This window comes from Xiphophorus couchianus, chromosome 10 (assembly GCF_001444195.1).
Source record: "Xiphophorus couchianus chromosome 10, X_couchianus-1.0, whole genome shotgun sequence".
Taxonomy (NCBI): Eukaryota; Metazoa; Chordata; class Actinopteri; order Cyprinodontiformes; family Poeciliidae; genus Xiphophorus; species Xiphophorus couchianus.
In genome coordinates this window covers 646,389-664,045 of record NC_040237.1, presented here as the reverse complement: position 1 = coordinate 664,045, position 17,657 = coordinate 646,389, and the positions used below count along the sequence as shown (strand labels likewise).

The following is a 17,657-nucleotide window of genomic DNA, read 5'->3' as shown; positions in this document are numbered from 1 at the left end:
TCAGTGTGATGATTAAAAGATTTAAGGAACGCCAACACGTCTATTTTCCCATGCCAGAGTGCTTTTCATCACTGCTTCATCCCAACATGTTTTTCCCTTTAAAGTTACAGACATCTGCAAATGCTTAAAATGACTGCAGAGCGTGAAGATGACGACAGTCAGGAGATCCCACAGATCATCATTCAGCCACAAAGAAAAACGTCCACTGGGACTGCAACTCGCTGTTTAGCTGCAGGAGTCCTGAACATTTGTTTATCTTTTACTTTAATTTCAAGTAGTTAAAGTTGACTTAGAGTCGCTCTGAAGTGAGAGAACGTGACACGTTTCATGTCAACACACAACAGCGGGAATACTTGTTGATGAATGCTCGACAAGTCCTTTTTTCAAGCAGACATTTTTCTTCTTGGAATTGCTTTTTGATGGGTCTGCTTCTGCTGAAATCTACTGCTGAAATGAAGTCACCAGTTACAGTGAATTACACACTCTGAGTTGCTCATTATTACAGAAAAACTAGTGTGTGATAGAAATAGTTCTTATGTAATCTTAACAGCCTGTGAAAATATGTGTGTGGGGGGGTATTTATATTTACTTTAATAACGCTGCTAAGTTACAGTGTCCTAATAAAATTACTTTTGAATCATTGACTTTGGATGCTCACATGACAGGAGAGTATACCACAGAGACATAATGAACTCTAAATGATAAGTGCTGGAAAACAGAAAACCAGAGGCTCAAGTTGTTCTTGCAGATATTATTTATATATTTAAGTCTTTTGTCTCTGTAAAATTGCATTCCCTTTCAAAACTATTCACACCAATTTAGCTTATTCACATTTTGTCATCTTCCATCCATCCATCCATCCATCCATCTTCCTCCATGGGCTGCCACCTTATCGTGGTGGAGGGGTTTGAGTGCCCCAATGATCCTAGGAGCTATGCTGTCTGGGGCTTCATGCCCCTGGTAGGGTCACCCAAGGCAGACAGGTCCTAGGTGAGGGACCAGACAAAGTGCAGCCCGAAGACCCCAATGATGAGTAAAAACATTGGACTTGGTGTTCCCTCGCCCGGACGCGGGTCACCGGGGCCCCACTCTGGAGCCAGGCCTGGAGGGGGGGCACGATGGCGAGCGTCTGGTGGCCGGGCTTTTACCCATGGAGCCAGGCCGGGCTCAGCCCGAAGAGGAAACATGGGCCCCCCCTCCCATGGGCCCACCACCCGTGGGAGGGGCCATAGGGGTCGGGTGCACTGTGTGATGGGTGGCGGCCAAGGGAGGGGACCCTGGCGGTCCGATCCTCGGTTGCAGAAACTGGCTCTTGGGACGTGGAATGTCACCTCTCTGGTGGGGAAGGAGCCGGAGCTAGTGCGTGAGGTCGAGAGGTTCCGGCTAGAAATAGTCGGTCTCACCTCGACGCATGGCTCTGGTTCTGGAACCAGTCTCCTTGAGAGGGGCTGGACATACTTCCACTCTGGAGTTGCCCAGGGAGAGAGTCGTCGGGCAGGAGTGGGCATACTTGTTGCTCCCCATCCCGGCGCCTGTACGTTGGGGTTCACCCCGGTGAACGAGAGGGTAGCATCCCTCCGCCTACGGGTGGGGGGACGGGTTCTGACTGTCGTTTGTGCTTACGGGCCGAACGACAGTTCAGATTATCCACCCTTTTTGGAGTCCTTAGAGGGGGTACTGGAGAGTGCTCCTCCTGGGGACTCCCTTGTTCTGCTGGGGGACTTCAACGCTCACGTGGGCAACGACAGTGAGACCTGGAGGGGCGTGGTTGGGAGGAACGGACCGCCCGACCTGAACTCGAGCGGTGTTCTGTTGCTGGACTTCTGTGCTCGCCATGGATTGTCCATAACGAACACCATGTTCAAGCATAAGGGTGTCCATATGTGCACTTGGCACCAGGACACCCTAGGCCGCAGTTCGATGATCGACTTTGTCATCGTTTCATCGGATCTGTGGCCGTATGTCTTGGACACTCGGGTGAAGAGAGGTGCGGAGCTGTCCACTGACCACTACCTGGTGGTGAGTTGGCTCCGGTGGTGGGCGCGAAAGCCGGTCAGACCTGGCAGGCCCAAACGTGTTGTGAGGGTCTGCTGGGAACGTCTGGCGGAATCCCCTGTGAGACGGAGCTTTAACTCCCATCTCCGGCAAAACTTCGAACACGTCCCGGGGGAGGTGGGGGACATGGAGTCTGAGTGGACCGTGTTCCGTGCCTCCATTGTCGAGGCGGCCGATCGGAGCTGTGGCCGCAAGGTTGTCGGTGCCTGTCGCGGCGGCAACCCTCGAACCCGTTGGTGGACACCTTCGGTGAGGGATGCCGTCAGGCTGAAGAAGGAGTCCTATCGGGCCTTTTTGGCCTGTGGGACTCCGGAAGCAGCTGATGGGTACCGGCGGGCGAAGCGGCATGCAGCTCGGGCGGTTGCTGAGGCAAAAACTTGGGCGTGGGAGGAGTTTGGAGAGGCCATGGAGAAAGACTTCCGCACGGCTTCGAGGCGATTCTGGTCCAACATCCGGCGTCTCAGGGGGGGGAAGCGGTGCAGCACAAACACTGTTTATAGTGGGGATGGTGTGCTGCTGACCTCTACTCGGGACGTTGTGGGTCGGTAGGCAGAGTACTTCGAAGACCTCCTCAATCCCACCAACATGCCTTCCACTGAGGAAGCGGAGCCTGGGGACTCTGGGTTGGGCTCTCCAATCTCTGGGGGCGAGGTCGCCGAGGTGGTTAAAAAGCTCCTCGGTGGCAAGGCCCCGGGGGTGGATGAGATCCGCCCGGAGTTCCTTAAGGCTCTGGATGTTGTAGGGTTGTGTTGGTTGACGCGACTCTGCAATATCGCATGGACATCGGGGGCAGTTCCCCTGGATTGGCAGACTGGGGTGGTGGTCCCCCTGTTCAAAAAGGGGGACCGGAGGGTGTGCTCCAATTATAGAGGGGTCACACTCTTAAGCCTCCCTGGCAAGGTCTATTCAGGGGTCCTGGAGAGGAGGGTCCGTCGGATAGTCGAACCTCGGATTCAGGAAGAGCAGTGTGGTTTTCGTCCTGGTCGTGGAACACTGGACCAGCTCTACACCCTCGGCAGGGTCCTGGAGGGTGCATGGGAGTTCGCCCAACCAGTCTACATGTGTTTTGTGGACTTGGAGAAGGCGTTCGACCGTGTCCCTCGGGGAGCCCTGTGGGGGGTTCTCCGGGAGTATGGAGTACCGGGCCCTTTGATACGGGCTGTCAGGTCCCTGTATGACCGGTGTCAGAGTCTGGTCCGCATTGCCGGCAGTAAGTCGGGCTCGTTTCCGGTGAGAGTTGGACTCCGCCAGGGCTGCCCTTTGTCACCGATTCTGTTCATCACTTTTATGGACAGAATTTCTAGGCGCAGCCAAGGTGTTGAGGGGATCCGATTTGGTGGCCTCAGGATCTCATCTCTGCTTTTCGCAGACGATGTGGTCCTTTTGGCTTCATCAGATCGTGATCTGCAGCTCTCGCTGGAGCGGTTCGCAGCCGAGTGTGAAGCGGCCGGGATGGGGATCAGTGCCTCCAAATCCGAGGCCATGGTCTTGAGCCGGAAAAGGGTAGAGTGCCTTCTCCGGGTCAGGGGGGGTGTCCTGCCCCAAGTGGAGGAGTTTAAGTATCTCGGGATCTTGTTCACGAATGAGGGAAGAAGGGAGCGGGAGATCGACAGGCGAATTGGCGCAGCGTCTGCTGTCAAGCGGGCGCTGTACCGGTCCGTCGTGGTGAAGAGAGAGCTGAGCCAAAAAGCGAAGCTCTCGATTTACCGGTCGATCTACGTTCCCACCCTCATCTATGGTCATGAGCTTTGGGTCATGACCGAAAGAACGAGATCGCGGATACAAGCGGCCGAAATGGGTTTTCTCCGTAGGGTGGCTGGGCTCTCCCTTAGAGATAGGGTGAGAAGCTCAGTCATCCGGGAGGGACTCAGAGTAGAGCCGCTGCTCCTTCACATCGAGAGGAGCCAGTTGAGGTGGCTTGGGCATCTGGTCAGGATGCCTCCTGGACGCCTCCCTGGTGAGGTGTTCCGGGCACGTCCCACCGGGAGGAGGCCCCGGGGAAGACCCAGGACACGCTGGAGAGACTATGTCTCTCGGCTGGCCTGGGAACGCCTCGGGATTCCCCCGGAAGAGCTGGAAGAAGTGGCCGGGGAGAGGGAAGTCTGGGCCTCCCTTCTGAAGCTGCTACCCCCGCGACCCGACCTCGGATAAGCGGAGGATTTTGTCATCTTACAATCACAAATCTTTAATCATTTTTACTTGAATTATTTGAAATACACAGTTAGCAAGAAAGTAAAAATTTGAAAACTGTTTTTTTCTGTATTCATCCTCTTGTTGGCTGGTGAACCTAAATAAAATCCAACACAACCATTTTTGTTTATCTCATACATATAATAATAAAAAAAAAGACATTGATGTTTGTGGTTGTATCCTGCCAGAATCTGAATGCATCTTTTTAACTTTCACCACAGTCAGGTTGTGTCATGCAAACACTTTTCTTGTATCCTTGTACATCTGTTAATATGTGAGATATATTGCATGGAAATCTACCAGCGCTGGGGAAAACCAGTGTTCTCGCAGAGTACTTACTGGGTCGTATCTGAATCCAACAGAAGTCCAATGTTGATATGGAGCCCAAGATGTCGCTGGCAGAGAGGATGAAGACCCTCAAAGACAAAGAGGAGCAGTGGAAGAGCAAAGGCAAAGGAGCAGCCAATGACTCAGTTCAGTTCACAGTGGCTGGACGAATGGCCAAGAAAGGTAGGGCGTTTTTAAATTTATTTATTTGCTGTACAGCTGTATCAGTGTCAGCTCTCCCTAAGCCTGGCAGGCATTTGATGAGCAGTGTCAGGTACAGCAATTTGCTTTGCAAACATCTCTGAAGAAAAAATGCAAATAAAACCTTACAGAAAACTTTCAGGAAAAGGAACAAAAGCTCAGCAGAAATGTAATCCAAACAAAGATTCAAAGAAAGGCAGCATATAACCTGAGCTACTGCAACCACCAACTGGCACAAGCTGCTAATACTGTAGCTCTTTGAAAAACCGGGAAAGAAATAACTTCCATGTTGTGTGGCTCCAGGTCTCGTGTCCAAGGACGAGCCACCTATCATCACTCTGAAGAAGTCCAACGCCACGCCTGTGAAACCACATGAAGGTATTGTCTGGGATTCAACTGTACTGCTTTTGTTTCTTAAACCTGGTCTTAGTGGTTTAAGGAGACTGTTTATGTGCCTCAACCTGCCTGCTGATTTCACATGGACTAACTAAATCTTTCTGTCCACTGGGCAGAAATCTCCAGTAGGACCGACGTCAAAGTGGAGGGAGATAAACGTCTCGACAAGTTAGAGTCCTTCCTAGACAAACTCCACAATAAAGGTACAATCTGTGCTGTTATTTACTTTAAATGTTTATTTTGACTCTTTGTCAACAAAGCATGAATTCACTAACACCTGAAATATAAAAGTGGTAGGGGGTGCTGCTAACTGAAAACTGAGTTTTGCTAACTCTAAAGCACTATACCAAAACAGCATGTAGCGGAAGCTAATGCTAAAATGCAATTCAAATTATGTCTGCACTTGAAAGACTGACCTTCAAGGTCCAGTTCAATTTTGAAATTATAATTGACATGTTCTATAATTCTCTTGGAGATTGTATTTATGTTGTATTTGTATTGTATTTAAACATTGTTCTCTACTGTCTGACTTTTATCTTGTTCCTGTATGTCTCTTGTTTTAAATAAAGTTACTTTATTTACAAAATGGAGAAAAACAAAGGAAAGAAGAAACTTCTGTGTAAACAGCACTTCAAAATAAGAGCACAAATATTGATGTTTAACTACTTGAAGAATTCCTCAGTTGATAATCAATTTTTAAGACAAACCTTATTTAACTGAAGGCTTACAAAACAGCCAAGTACATTTTTCCAGAAAATAATTTTCAGTTAGCTAGCACTAAATGAAAAATTAGCCCCACTATTAGCCCATTAGCGGAACTGTTCCCACCACTGTATGACAGCTAACAGAGCAGCAGCTTTCTGCAATCTCAAATGTATATGTGCTGATATGAATGACTAGATATTTTTAATATATTGTATAGCCCTAATTTATTTTATTTAAGAAGGCTGCACATTGCTCTTATTTTAAACTGTGCTAAGTCATGAGCATTCACCAGCTAAATCTACACCGGCATTATTGTTTACAAATAAATTCCTGAAGATCTCCAGATTTTTTTTTTCTACTTTACTAAGAAAATCAACCTCATTTTTCCTGTTTCCTGCCATACTCCCTGGGCTCTGTGGGATTAGGTGTGGGCAAAGCCAAGTCATCCACCATCGAGGTGACGGAAGAGATGGAGAAAGAGGTGATGACTCTGGACGATGATGAGACATTTGGCAACTTCTACAAACCTGTCTCCCCATCTACTCTCCTGGAGTCCAGCATGGTTTTGACTGAGGAAGACCTAAGTGACATCCAGGCTGACACACCAAAGTTAGTTTAAAAAAATCCCACGTCTTTCTCTTTTACTCTGGTGATATTTATCATCTCTGATTCGTTAGGAAATATTTGCTCCCTCTTTTCCAGTTTTGTACTAACACAGTTTTGCTGTCTATAAGTGTTAAAAAAGCAAGATAGTATTTTCTTTTTAATATAAATAAAATACTTTTCTGTTGCATTTCGCCTCTAGGCTGACCTCAGCGGTAGCAGAGCACAAGCGAGCGGTGCGGCCAGCCAGAAGGAATCAGGGCTCCAGGAATCCCCTGCGGGCTCTCGCTGCCCGTAACGACATCCGGCAGGTTTACACCGAGCAGAGGCTTAATGTGGCGTCAGTGGAGACCAAAAGGATTCAAGTGGAGAGGAGTAAGTCTGCTCACATTACCCTAAAGTAAACAAGATATTTACCTAGAACAATCCGGCAAATAAGCAATGAAGACGCTCTTTTGGATTTTTCCATGTTTAGCTTCTCTTAATTTTAACATCCATCACACTTTTTCACATGTTGTCACACTATAACCAGAAACCTCAGTTTGTGAATGGGATTTTGTCTGGTAGACCAACACAATATGATGTAATTGTGAAGTGGAATAAAAGAGATTACTTTTTTTTTTTAGAAATAAAAATCTGAAATGTGTGGCTTGCATTTGTTTTCAGCGTCTTTCACTCTAATACCCTTAAATAAAATCCCACAAGCCACCTAAATGGTGAATCTCAGTGTAAATGCAGCTGTTCTGCGAAGACTTGGAGGTTGATTGAAAGATATTGGAGACCAAGGCATAGGCTGGTCTGTGAGGTAGTTATGGAGAATTTTAAAGTAGAGTCATTTCCCATGCTTTGAGGATCTCTGAGTCCTGCTCATTCCATCATCTCAAAGAGAAAAAGGATGGCCCAACTACAGACATAGCAACACATTGCTATGGACACTAGGACACAGGAGCAGCTAAGTTGCTGCTGTTAGCTCTAGAGGAGCTGCATATATACACAAATCAGGTGAGTTGCCAAAGCGATGATGACGACTCAAAGACAAATGCACACCACCATTTTAGTTTATTTGGCTAAAAAATTATGCTCAGGCTTGTGTTGGTCTAAAGTTTGTAATTATAATGTGACAAAATGTTTTTTTAAAAGAGCGCTGAGGATCTGACTGTACTTGTTCACATGGAAACTGAAAGCATGTATTGTGGAAATGTTGAAGCTGGAGACAAGTTGGGTGTATTTAAAGATGATGTGGTCTGCTGCTGGACACTTTTATGCTGCATTGTAGGTTGTTTGCATATATTCACTACTCTGCAGACTACTCTTGCCTGAGCCTCTTTTTCATAGTTTGCATTTGAGGATGTGGGCAGGATTACAACACGAGCGTTGTCTAGTGGAGCTCACATGAACGCAGTAATACGAAAGCTTGACTCATCTCTAGCACTTTCAACTGAAGTATTGTTGATGCTTTTTAGTCATACTATGAAATAATATCTTTGCCTAAAGCACAGAAGTTACTTAATACCTGAAAAGAGGCACTATTGTTGGTACAATATAATAATCACATCTTTGTTTTATTTTGTTTTCTTTCCCACAAAAGTGGCGAAACATTCCAACTTGGCAGACGTGGCGTTGGCTGGGCTCGCCAGCAAGGAGAACTTTCGCAAAGTCAACCTCCGCAGCGTGAAGTCCACAGAGGTCGTGACTAACAACAGCGCTGTGCCTTTTCACAAGCTCATGCTTATTCGCATCAAAGGTCAGAAAACACAAGAGAATTCTCTCTCTGCACAATGTGAAACATTAATGGTGACCACAACTTTATAAGAAAAATTAGTGATTTATTTTGAAGAATCAAAAGGAAATTACTTTTGTAATATTCAGGTTAAAGTTTGTTTTATTAGCTGTTTTTTCAGGGTTGTTATTCAGTCTAGAAAACTAGGGAAGAAACATTTGTATTTTGAGAATTTGTCTTCTGTCCTTCCCTCAATCCTTTCTTGTGTCTGCCCTTTTTTCTGAATTTATCTCCTTCCATAAACCCTTACCTATTCCTTTCCTTGCTTTCCTCCCTCCCTTGTGTCCTTACTTTTACTTCGTTCCTTCCTTCCAGTGTCTGATATCTCCCAAAACCACATTTAAACCTCTTCCTCCCACCGTAGAAATACCTACCACAAATTTATTTTGAAAATGGCCGCAGATGACTGAGAAATCTCTCATTTTAAATGAAAACCGTTTCGGAACCCTGGTTATGGAAGTGAAAGCTGCTGCCATCCGCAGGTCGGAGGCACATCCAGGTGCGCCTGGTTGAACCGACGGCGCACTCGCTGAACAGTGGGGACTGCTTCCTCCTCATTACCCCTAAGCACTGTTTTATGTGGAGCGGAGAATTCGCCAACGTGATTGAGAAAGCCAAGGTACGGAAGCTCACACTGAATCAAACGCTTCAGACTTCCCCAAAAAGGGCTTTTCACAACTTCTGTTGACATGTTTAGACATGTAGCGGTTCACCTGATGAATCATCTCTATTAAAGAAAACAAGGTCCTGCTGTGGGAAAACCTGCTTGAACATTAAACAAACAATAATGCTTACAAATCTCATATTTGTTCTGTTTTTCAAGCTCCTGGATGTGACTTCTTTAGGCTTTTCAATACAATAGCAGCTATGTTCTCTACCTCTTTATCATTTCTACAGATGTTAGAAGAAATGCAACAGTTTGACCAAAGCCATGTTTGTATTTTCAGTCTGATTCTATTTTATCTCATGCAGACAGTCTGCTGAGGAGAATGCAGCAGAGCCAGTCCAGTAGCAAAAATCGAACGTAGCCATTAAATCTGTCATCAGGTTTAACATTGCACAACATAATATGACATACACTGTGCAGACTTTACAATAGTAGTTTGTAACTCCTTCTACTGATAATGCTGCTAAACCCAAATTTCTGACTGAACGAAAGGCATTCTGAAGACTTTGAAAGCTGCTGCTAAGTTTCAGCATTTTATTTATTTTTATGAGTCGCTGTAAGTCAGCGTGGAATCATTGCACAATCTGACATGCCTCAGACTGATAGCAGACTGTCTGGCGCTAGTCTAGGACAGGATTACCCTGGATCCATCCTGCATGGAGCACTTTGAAGATACTTGCAGTAAATCCTCCATTTATGCACATATATGATATGTTAACTATGCTTTTTTTGGCCAGGCATCGGAGATGGCATCTTTTGTTCAAGCCAAGCGGGACCTTGGCTGCAAGGCTCCCCAGGTGTCCATACTGGAGGAAGGCATCAACACTGAAAGCAGATGGGCCAAAGAGTTCTGGAGCCTGATAGGTGGAAAGACCAAATACAGAGGTATGAAAGTAAATCCTTTCATTTTAGAAGAGCAGAATATGTAAACAGGTGGTGCCATTACTGACATACTGCATCTGTGTTTCTGCGTGTAACAGGGGCAGGGGACCCAGAGGAGGACGAGCTCTATGAGAGTGGGGTGGTGGACTCTAACGGGGTTTACAGACTCCAGGGAGACAAACTGGTACCTCATGAAGATGCCTGGGCTTCCATCCCCAGTGTGTCTCTGCTCGATTCTAAAGAGGTAACGTCACTAACAAACGGATCTCTGTTAGAGATGCACCAATCAGTCAACCAGAGATCAGAATCGGGAGATTTTCCCTTGATAGATCTGCAGGTTACATGCTGAAATATCATTTTTGGGGGTAATTCTTAAATAAATTTTAGTATCATTCATGAAATGGATCCAAAATTTTAGGTTTACACAGTTAAAACCAAGTATTTACATACACTTTCTAAAAATATCCCTTTTCAGTCATTTAGGATCATCAGTTGGATGAGTTACTTCTTCTTTTGTAACTAAATTAGTGCAATACTTCGATTCCCAACCTCAGAATCTTTCCTCCCTTGCTCCCTCCTTCCACTTTCTGTTTATTTGCAATTTATAATAGACACAAAATTTCTGCTTACAATTATTATTTTGACACGCTGCAAATAGAAATAATTTTGGCAATCCTAACTAAACTAAAATGAGAAACTTTGTTAATTTCTTTCCCTATATCGACATTATTTGACATATAATGCCCTCTTCATTTTCTGCTGGGCGTATCAAAGAGCCTGTTGCCCATTTCTTTTCTCCTTGACCTTTATCGCCTGAATTATTCAGAATGAGTCAAAATCCTGAATCAGAATCTGACAAGCCAGATTGTTGCATCTCTATCTCCTGATCATCTATATCGCCCATTTTAAATGTTTTCTGCTATTTCTGTAGCTAAATTAACTTTTCCAATCTTCTTTTCTCCTGCTAAAACCACACACCAGGTTTTAGTCTTTGACTTTGGCAGTGAAGTGTATGTATGGCACGGAAAAGATGTGCCCTTGGGTGACAGAAAAGTAGCTGTCAAACTGGGCAAACAGCTCTACAGCGGCAACTACGACTACAGCAGCTGCAGAGTCAACCCTCTGGATTCCTCCTGCAATAATACGGACGTACCTCAGTGAGTATGACGAGCTAATGACACCAAAGGACAAGATTCATTTAGATGATTACTCCTGCTACTCGCCTTTGAGTTGTGCATAAATATAGAGAAACATCTGCTGCATTGTTTCATGTTTATTTGGTGCCCCCTACTGGTTAATCTGCTCCAGCACAGCTGCACACACATGGCGGCATGTGTGTTTTAAGTTTGTTTGCGTGTGACCTACAGGAAGGGTGAGGGGCGTCCCAGCTGGACTCTGTTCGGCCGGCTGTCGGAGCACAACGAGACGTCGCTGTTCAGGGAGAAGTTCCTGGACTGGGCCGAGAGGAAGAAAGAGGAAGCGGCTCAGACAGAGGAAGTCAAGGTAGGTGAGACCGGAACGAGCCGTCACCAACCATACCTGTCATAAAGCTGATTGGAGTCAGTCATTATTACCGCTTCGTGGTTTGTTTTCCATCGTAGCCTGATCAGCTGTAGACATCAGGACACGTTTTGGTAAATTAATTGTAATAAATTACAGCACTCATTTTCAAATGCTGTATTAGACAGAAAGCATAAATAATTTTGCATTCACTGCCAACAATGCATAATCAAGCTCAAGTTTTTTTGCTAATTTGTTAGCATAGAAGTATCAGTATTACATTAAATCTAAACACTGTTGTGTCGTCAGGGTTGTAAAAGTAAATAAATGAAATTATCAAAAATGAAGGACATTAAATTAAGCTAATTAATGTCCTTAGGTAAAAAAAAAATCCCCCCCACATCCTTAAAAGTAGAAAATGTGGAATATTGTATTTGAAAAAATATACTATCATGGACACATAACGCGTTACTGCTTCAGTAACGCGTTATGTGGTAATATGTAATTCTGTGTATTTGGAAACATTTACTCTTTATTTTTCAATATTGAAATAATCTGCCAGAGAAACTGGAACGTTTTCATCACTATTAAGAGATTATTCCCTTAAAGAAGCTACTGTATATTGTTAAAGAGTTACTTATAAGTTAGTTTTGTCTTATTTTAAGTGTACTAAGATATTTGCACTAGAGAGCTTTGCGCCATCATCTTTTCGAATATGCAGAAACGAAACAAAAACCAAGTATTTTGTTGTTTTACTCAGAGCCCGGAACATTCCACCCTGCGCTCCCCGCTTGACTTGGAGCTGCAGCCATGCGACGCCAAAGCGCTGCTGGACAATGAAGCCGACCCGGTGCGGACCGTCCTGGAGGGCGTGGACGTGCAGCGAGGCTACGGCCTGGTGAAGACCGAGGACGGCAGGCAGGCGGAGCTGGCCACCGTGGCGGTGGAGGCGTGGCACATCAAGGAGCACGGCGAGGAGGAGCTTCCAGAGGAGAGCGTGGGCCAGCTCCACGAGGGCGACGCCTACATCATCCGCTGGAAATACTCCATCACCACCCTCGGTGAGTCGCGTGAAAACGAGTCGAACCATCAGAAGGGAGAGCAGGGCGTGTGATTCACCGGGTCACACTGGATTTTCTGACTGGTCTCAGTTGGGAAGCGGCAGAAACCCGGAGAACTGAGCACAGCGGCTCCCGGCAGAGAGAGGACGGCGTGTTTTTTCTGGCAAGGCCGGCACTCCAGCGCCAGCGAGAAAGGAACGTCGGCCCTGATGACCGTGGAGCTGGGCAGCCACCGGGGGTCCCAGGTCAGCTCATCACTAACTGTCAATAAAAACATCCAAACACTTGATGCTTCCTCCTCTGAAAAGTTCAGACTTCCATCTGCTTGTTTCTGATTGGCCGGCGCAGGTGTTGGTGACTCAGGGTAAGGAGCCGCCATGTTTCCTGCAGCTCTTCCAGGGAGGATTGATCGTCCACAAGGGCAGCAGAGACGACGCTTCCAGCAGCTCAGGTACAAACGGGTCACTTCCTGATGCTAACAGGGCTCCTGCTCACAATGACAACAACATTGTTTGAGTTTAGGATTTTTCCAGTTGGGATCAGTTTGCAAAAATAAAATAGAGTGGAAAATGATGTTCTGGTATTCTTACTTTCTCCATTCATTTATCCTTTCTGTCTTTCCTCCTTCGTGTTTTTCCTTCCTTGTTTCCTTACTGTCCTCAACTTCTACTGTTGTTCCTTTGCTTCCTTTCTTTCTTTTCTTTTCAACATCATTTTCCCTTCTTTCATCTTTCCTTTTTTTGCATACATTCTTGCATTGTCCTTCTCTCCTCCTTGTTTATTTCTTCCTGTCTTTACTTTGTTCCTCCCTTCATTGCTCATATTCTTTCTTTTCTGCACAAATCCTTTCTTCCTCCCTTGTGTCCCTACTTCCATGCTCATGTCCCTCTTGCCTCGCTTCGCTCCTTCCTTCCGTCTGTCCTTCCTTCCTCATGTCCTTGTTTTCTTCCGATATTCCATGGGTCCTTTATTTTCACCTTCCTTCATTCATCTGTTCTTTCTCCCTCATCTCCTTTCATCCTTTTTCCCTTGTATTCTTGCTTTCCTTCTTTCTCCTGTCCTTGCTTCCCTTGCATCCTTTTTTTCTCCCTCATGTCCTTTATTTGTTTCTCATGTTGCTCTTTCCTCTAATCTATAGCTTCTTCCTTCCTCGTGTACTTTTTTCCCTTTATTCATTTTTTTTTGTTCTTTCCTTGTTTTTTGCCTTTACTTCCATCTCCTGGTTTACTACAAGTTTCATATATAAAACTCACAATTGTAGTTCATTGTGAACTTTTGTGTTTTACATTTTGAAGGACTAACAACTATTCCTATTTTGCTGAACTTTTGCATAAAAACACCCAGGAAGCTCTTTGTTGAATTCCCATATCCTGACTGCAGTAACACCCTCTGCTTGCTGCATCCAGGTGGTTGGAGGCTGTTTTGCGTGCGCGGCGAGGCCGTGGTGGAGGCCTCCCTGGTGGAGGTGGTGTGTGAGCATGCCAGCCTGCGTTCTCGTGCCAGCCTGGTGCTGCTTAACGCTCAGAAAGCTCTCCTCTACTTGTGGCACGGATGCAAAGCCCATGCAGACGCCAAGCAGGTGGCCAAAAGAGCAGCAGACAAACTGAAGCAGAGGTAGGATTTGGGATGAAACTGAAAGGTTTTCAAAAGCCTCACTGTCTCCTGAAGGGAACTCATAGGTTTGTCTCTCCTTCAGGTGTCCCTCAGAGCTGGGACTGAACAGCAGCAGTAAGCTGAATGTGGAGGAGGTGGAGGAAGGCTCTGAGCCTGCAGAGGTTTTGAAGGCTTTAGGCCCACAGGACAAGAAGGCTTACGACTGCATGTTGGAAGGTAAGGGGGGGGGGATGTTGGTGTGCTGGTGGGGAGTTAGCAATGTGCTAAATGGAAGACATCATCGGTGATGGTGTGTTTGTTATCAAGATCCTGGAAAGTACAACTACACACCCCGCCTGTTCCGGCTGAGCGCCAGCTTTGGGATGTTCGGATGGGAGGAGCAGCTGTACCCGGCCAGGGTGACGGAGGGCGTCATGGCGATGCCCTTCCTGCAGGAGATCCTCTACTCCGCACAGCAGCCAGGTAACGCTCCAACAGCTCCACTGCACATAGGCTGCAGGCTGTTTTAACATAAAATCAGCTTCACCACACTTAACAGTCCAGATATCTGAAATTGGTTCATGAATAGATGTATTGGTAAATTCAGATATCTTTAATTATGTTCTGACTAGTATAAACGATGTCAGATTTACCATTAATTTATATGGTTAATTCATGATATCTGCAATTAATTACTGACTCTCTGAAACATATATTTCAGATGTCAACAAATAAACTGACTAGTCATAAAGTAAATTTAACATATCAGTTTTTGTTTTGACTAGTCATTTTTCTAATTAAAGATATTTTAAATGTATTTTTAGGTGGGAGATATATAGTATACTGTAGATCTGTAACAATTAATTGGATTAATTGAGATTACTCAATTATGAAAAATCTGCTAAATGTGCTAATTATTTTTATCTGATTAATTGATTAAACATATCAAATTAAATAATGTCTAGGCCAACTTTAATTAGAGATATCTGTAGCCATAAGTTTGACTAGTGAAAATAAATTTTTAGATATCTCCAAACTATTCAGAGATTTCTTTAGACAGATTTTCTATTTGAGATATTTTGAATTAACATTCTGACTAGTTAGAGATGAAATCGATCTTCTGTTGAAAAGGACTTCCAGAGATGTTTCTACATTTTTAAATCATATAAACAAGTCTTTATTTTCTGTATTTTAGTGGGTTGTTTCTCCTGGTGCTACTTCTCTTTAGTCATTGGTGTTTGTGTTAACTCTCAGGAACCACAAACAGGATTGGTCACATTCCTCCATAATGGAGGAGCAATTATTAGAAAGACAAACAGGAACATTCTTTGTAACATTAAACCTGGGAGCTCTGTAACTTTACCTCCTAAAGTTATTCCTAATCTGACTGTCATGTACTTTCTTTACAGCAGCTGTTTTTAACCGTTATCTGTTTCTGCTGGAGTCCATCTTATGTTTTTGTTCTTATGTCATTACTTCATCAGCCTTGTTTCTCCTGGACAACCGCATGGAGGTGTATCTGTGGCAGGGCTGGCAGCCGGACGACACCCAGAGCACCGGATCTGCAAAGATGCGCTGGGACAGCGAGAGGAAGTGCGCCATGGAAACCGTGCTGCAGTACTGCAAAGGTTAAAGCTGACACACACGTGCATTTTGGCCCTTTTGTTCAAGTGAATATTTAACTGTAATGTGCCAAAATGTGGAGAAGGAAATGCAGAAGTCATCCATTTTTTCCTGGCATAAAGTTCCCTTTCCAAACAAAAGGGCTGATTTTATTTGGTTTTGTTTAAGTTTTTGTTTTTGTCAGCAGATAATAAAAATTGGTTTTGGCTCAAGATAATAAAACTTAATACACTTTTAAAGCAAAAATAAACATTTCAATTGTTATTTTTCTGCTGATTTCCAGAGAAGAATCCCCGGCGCCCCCCTCGGGCCTACCTGGTCCTCGCAGGCTTAGAGCCTCTCACCTTCACAAACATCTTCCCATACTGGGAAAAAAACACCAGCATCACTTCTACGGTCACTAACAAATACTTCCTCATCATCATCATGCTCCTGTGTAAATGAATGTTTTATATTAAATGTTGGCGTGTGTGTGTGTGTGTTTTTTTTTTTTTTTTTTTTTTTTACAAAATGCAGACTGGAAGCTCTAAGAGCAAAGTGATCCTGGTGAAAGAAGCTCTGTCCAAACTGAGCAAGCAGCAGTACTCCATCGAGGAGCTGAGCAGCAAGCCTCTGCCGGAGGGCGTGGACCCGTTGCGGCTGGAGGACTACCTGTCAGACCAGGACTTCAAGGTATCATACCCCCACTGTGCTTAATGCGTGTAAGTAAGAGAACCATGTTCTGATTTCTGTGTCCCATTTGTTTTCCTGCAAGACGCTTTTCGAGATGAGTCGATTCGAGTTCAACTCCCTGCCAAACTGGAAGCAGCAGAACCTGAAGAAGAGCAAGGGTTTATTTTAAAACTGTACACACTCTGTTAATCTGTTTATTTTTTACTCTTCTTTGCAGCTTTTATTACATTTTTATTCCTTGTTTTTTGTTTTAAAAAAATCCTCATATGTAAAAAAACTAAAAAATGTAAATGTACAATTATGTGGTTTTAATAACTGTGCCATTTTGTTGTGCTATTCAGTTTCATTTTACATTTTAACCAACGATTATGTGCAATTAATCTTCTCCCTTCACACTATTATAAATATGTAAGATACTGTTAATGTTTGTTGAGGTTTACTGAGATGTGTTAATTATTGTTTAGGGTTTAAAGCCTTTTTTTTCCATTTTAACTGAAAGAGCAGGTTCTGTCAACAGGGGACAAGACTGCTCAGTAAAGTTGTCAAAACAAACCAGTTTGATTGGTTCAAACCAATCTTTTTGCTTAGATAACTAACTTTTTAACAATCTATTTTTTATTATTGGACCAACTAAAACACCTGTATTATTTGGTACTAAATATTAACTCTTTATTTGGGCTCTTCTTGACCTCCTTCTGGTTGTTTGGGACCAAAATTAAGCCGTCTGTCTTCATTTGTTCGTATTTTTTGAGCGCCTGTCTAAGTTTTTTTCACTAAAATCTGAACTTTCGAAGCATTACATGTGTTACATTGTGACTATGAGAGAATGTCCGGAAGAAACTGCTGCATAAACTGCCTGTATTAAAAACTCAGTGTCTTTGTGTTGAAACGCCACGTAAAAAACTGCCGGTGAGGTGAGGTCTGGATTTGGACTTTAGTTTTGTTTAGTTTTTTTGTAATGCTCTTTTCATTTGTGGCAATCTGTTTGTGATAAATTGGATCTGTATTATTGGTCAAGTCAGGTTGGGAATGAGATAATCAGTATTTCTTTTAAAATAAAAAAAAAAATGTATAAAAGAAACTTGGAAGTGACTATTTTTATTTAAACATCTAAACATTAATATATATGAAACAAATATCCACTCAATTTAGAAACTAAAAAGAGAGTTCACTGTTAATATTGATCAAAATAAGATAATCAGATTAAATACAGAAAAAATGTCTTGATGTTGCTTTTTTGTTAAAATGATGTCATAAAAGTGGGAAAAAAACAGTTGGTTTCATGAGTTAATGGAGGGATAACTAAACATTGCTTTGAGGCAAGTCAACAATTTGAAACATATGAACAAGAACAATTGGTGAGCAGGTTAATTAGAAGTTTTTGTTCTGGTAAAAACGAAGC

General features: G+C 44.0%; 1 protein-coding gene across 1 annotated transcript in view; it reads left to right on the top strand.

The window, feature by feature from the left end:
- svild (supervillin d) overlaps positions 1 to 17,336 on the top strand; it is a 57,626-nt gene extending 40,290 nt beyond the window's left edge. The window contains exons 9-29 of the mRNA XM_028029640.1: positions 4,608 to 4,755; positions 5,077 to 5,151; positions 5,286 to 5,372; positions 6,300 to 6,483; positions 6,680 to 6,852; positions 8,066 to 8,221; positions 8,740 to 8,876; positions 9,662 to 9,809; positions 9,905 to 10,050; positions 10,788 to 10,963; positions 11,174 to 11,309; positions 12,067 to 12,367; positions 12,458 to 12,612; positions 12,716 to 12,818; positions 13,774 to 13,981; positions 14,064 to 14,197; positions 14,288 to 14,443; positions 15,445 to 15,588; positions 15,867 to 15,979; positions 16,100 to 16,255; positions 16,338 to 17,336. Coding sequence (XP_027885441.1) covers positions 4,608 to 4,755; positions 5,077 to 5,151; positions 5,286 to 5,372; positions 6,300 to 6,483; positions 6,680 to 6,852; positions 8,066 to 8,221; positions 8,740 to 8,876; positions 9,662 to 9,809; positions 9,905 to 10,050; positions 10,788 to 10,963; positions 11,174 to 11,309; positions 12,067 to 12,367; positions 12,458 to 12,612; positions 12,716 to 12,818; positions 13,774 to 13,981; positions 14,064 to 14,197; positions 14,288 to 14,443; positions 15,445 to 15,588; positions 15,867 to 15,979; positions 16,100 to 16,255; positions 16,338 to 16,424 — 3,123 coding nt within the window. The 3' untranslated portion in view covers positions 16,425 to 17,336. The remainder of the gene's footprint in view (positions 1 to 4,607; positions 4,756 to 5,076; positions 5,152 to 5,285; positions 5,373 to 6,299; positions 6,484 to 6,679; positions 6,853 to 8,065; positions 8,222 to 8,739; positions 8,877 to 9,661; positions 9,810 to 9,904; positions 10,051 to 10,787; positions 10,964 to 11,173; positions 11,310 to 12,066; positions 12,368 to 12,457; positions 12,613 to 12,715; positions 12,819 to 13,773; positions 13,982 to 14,063; positions 14,198 to 14,287; positions 14,444 to 15,444; positions 15,589 to 15,866; positions 15,980 to 16,099; positions 16,256 to 16,337) is intronic.
- Positions 17,337 to 17,657: the final 321 nt, after the last annotated feature.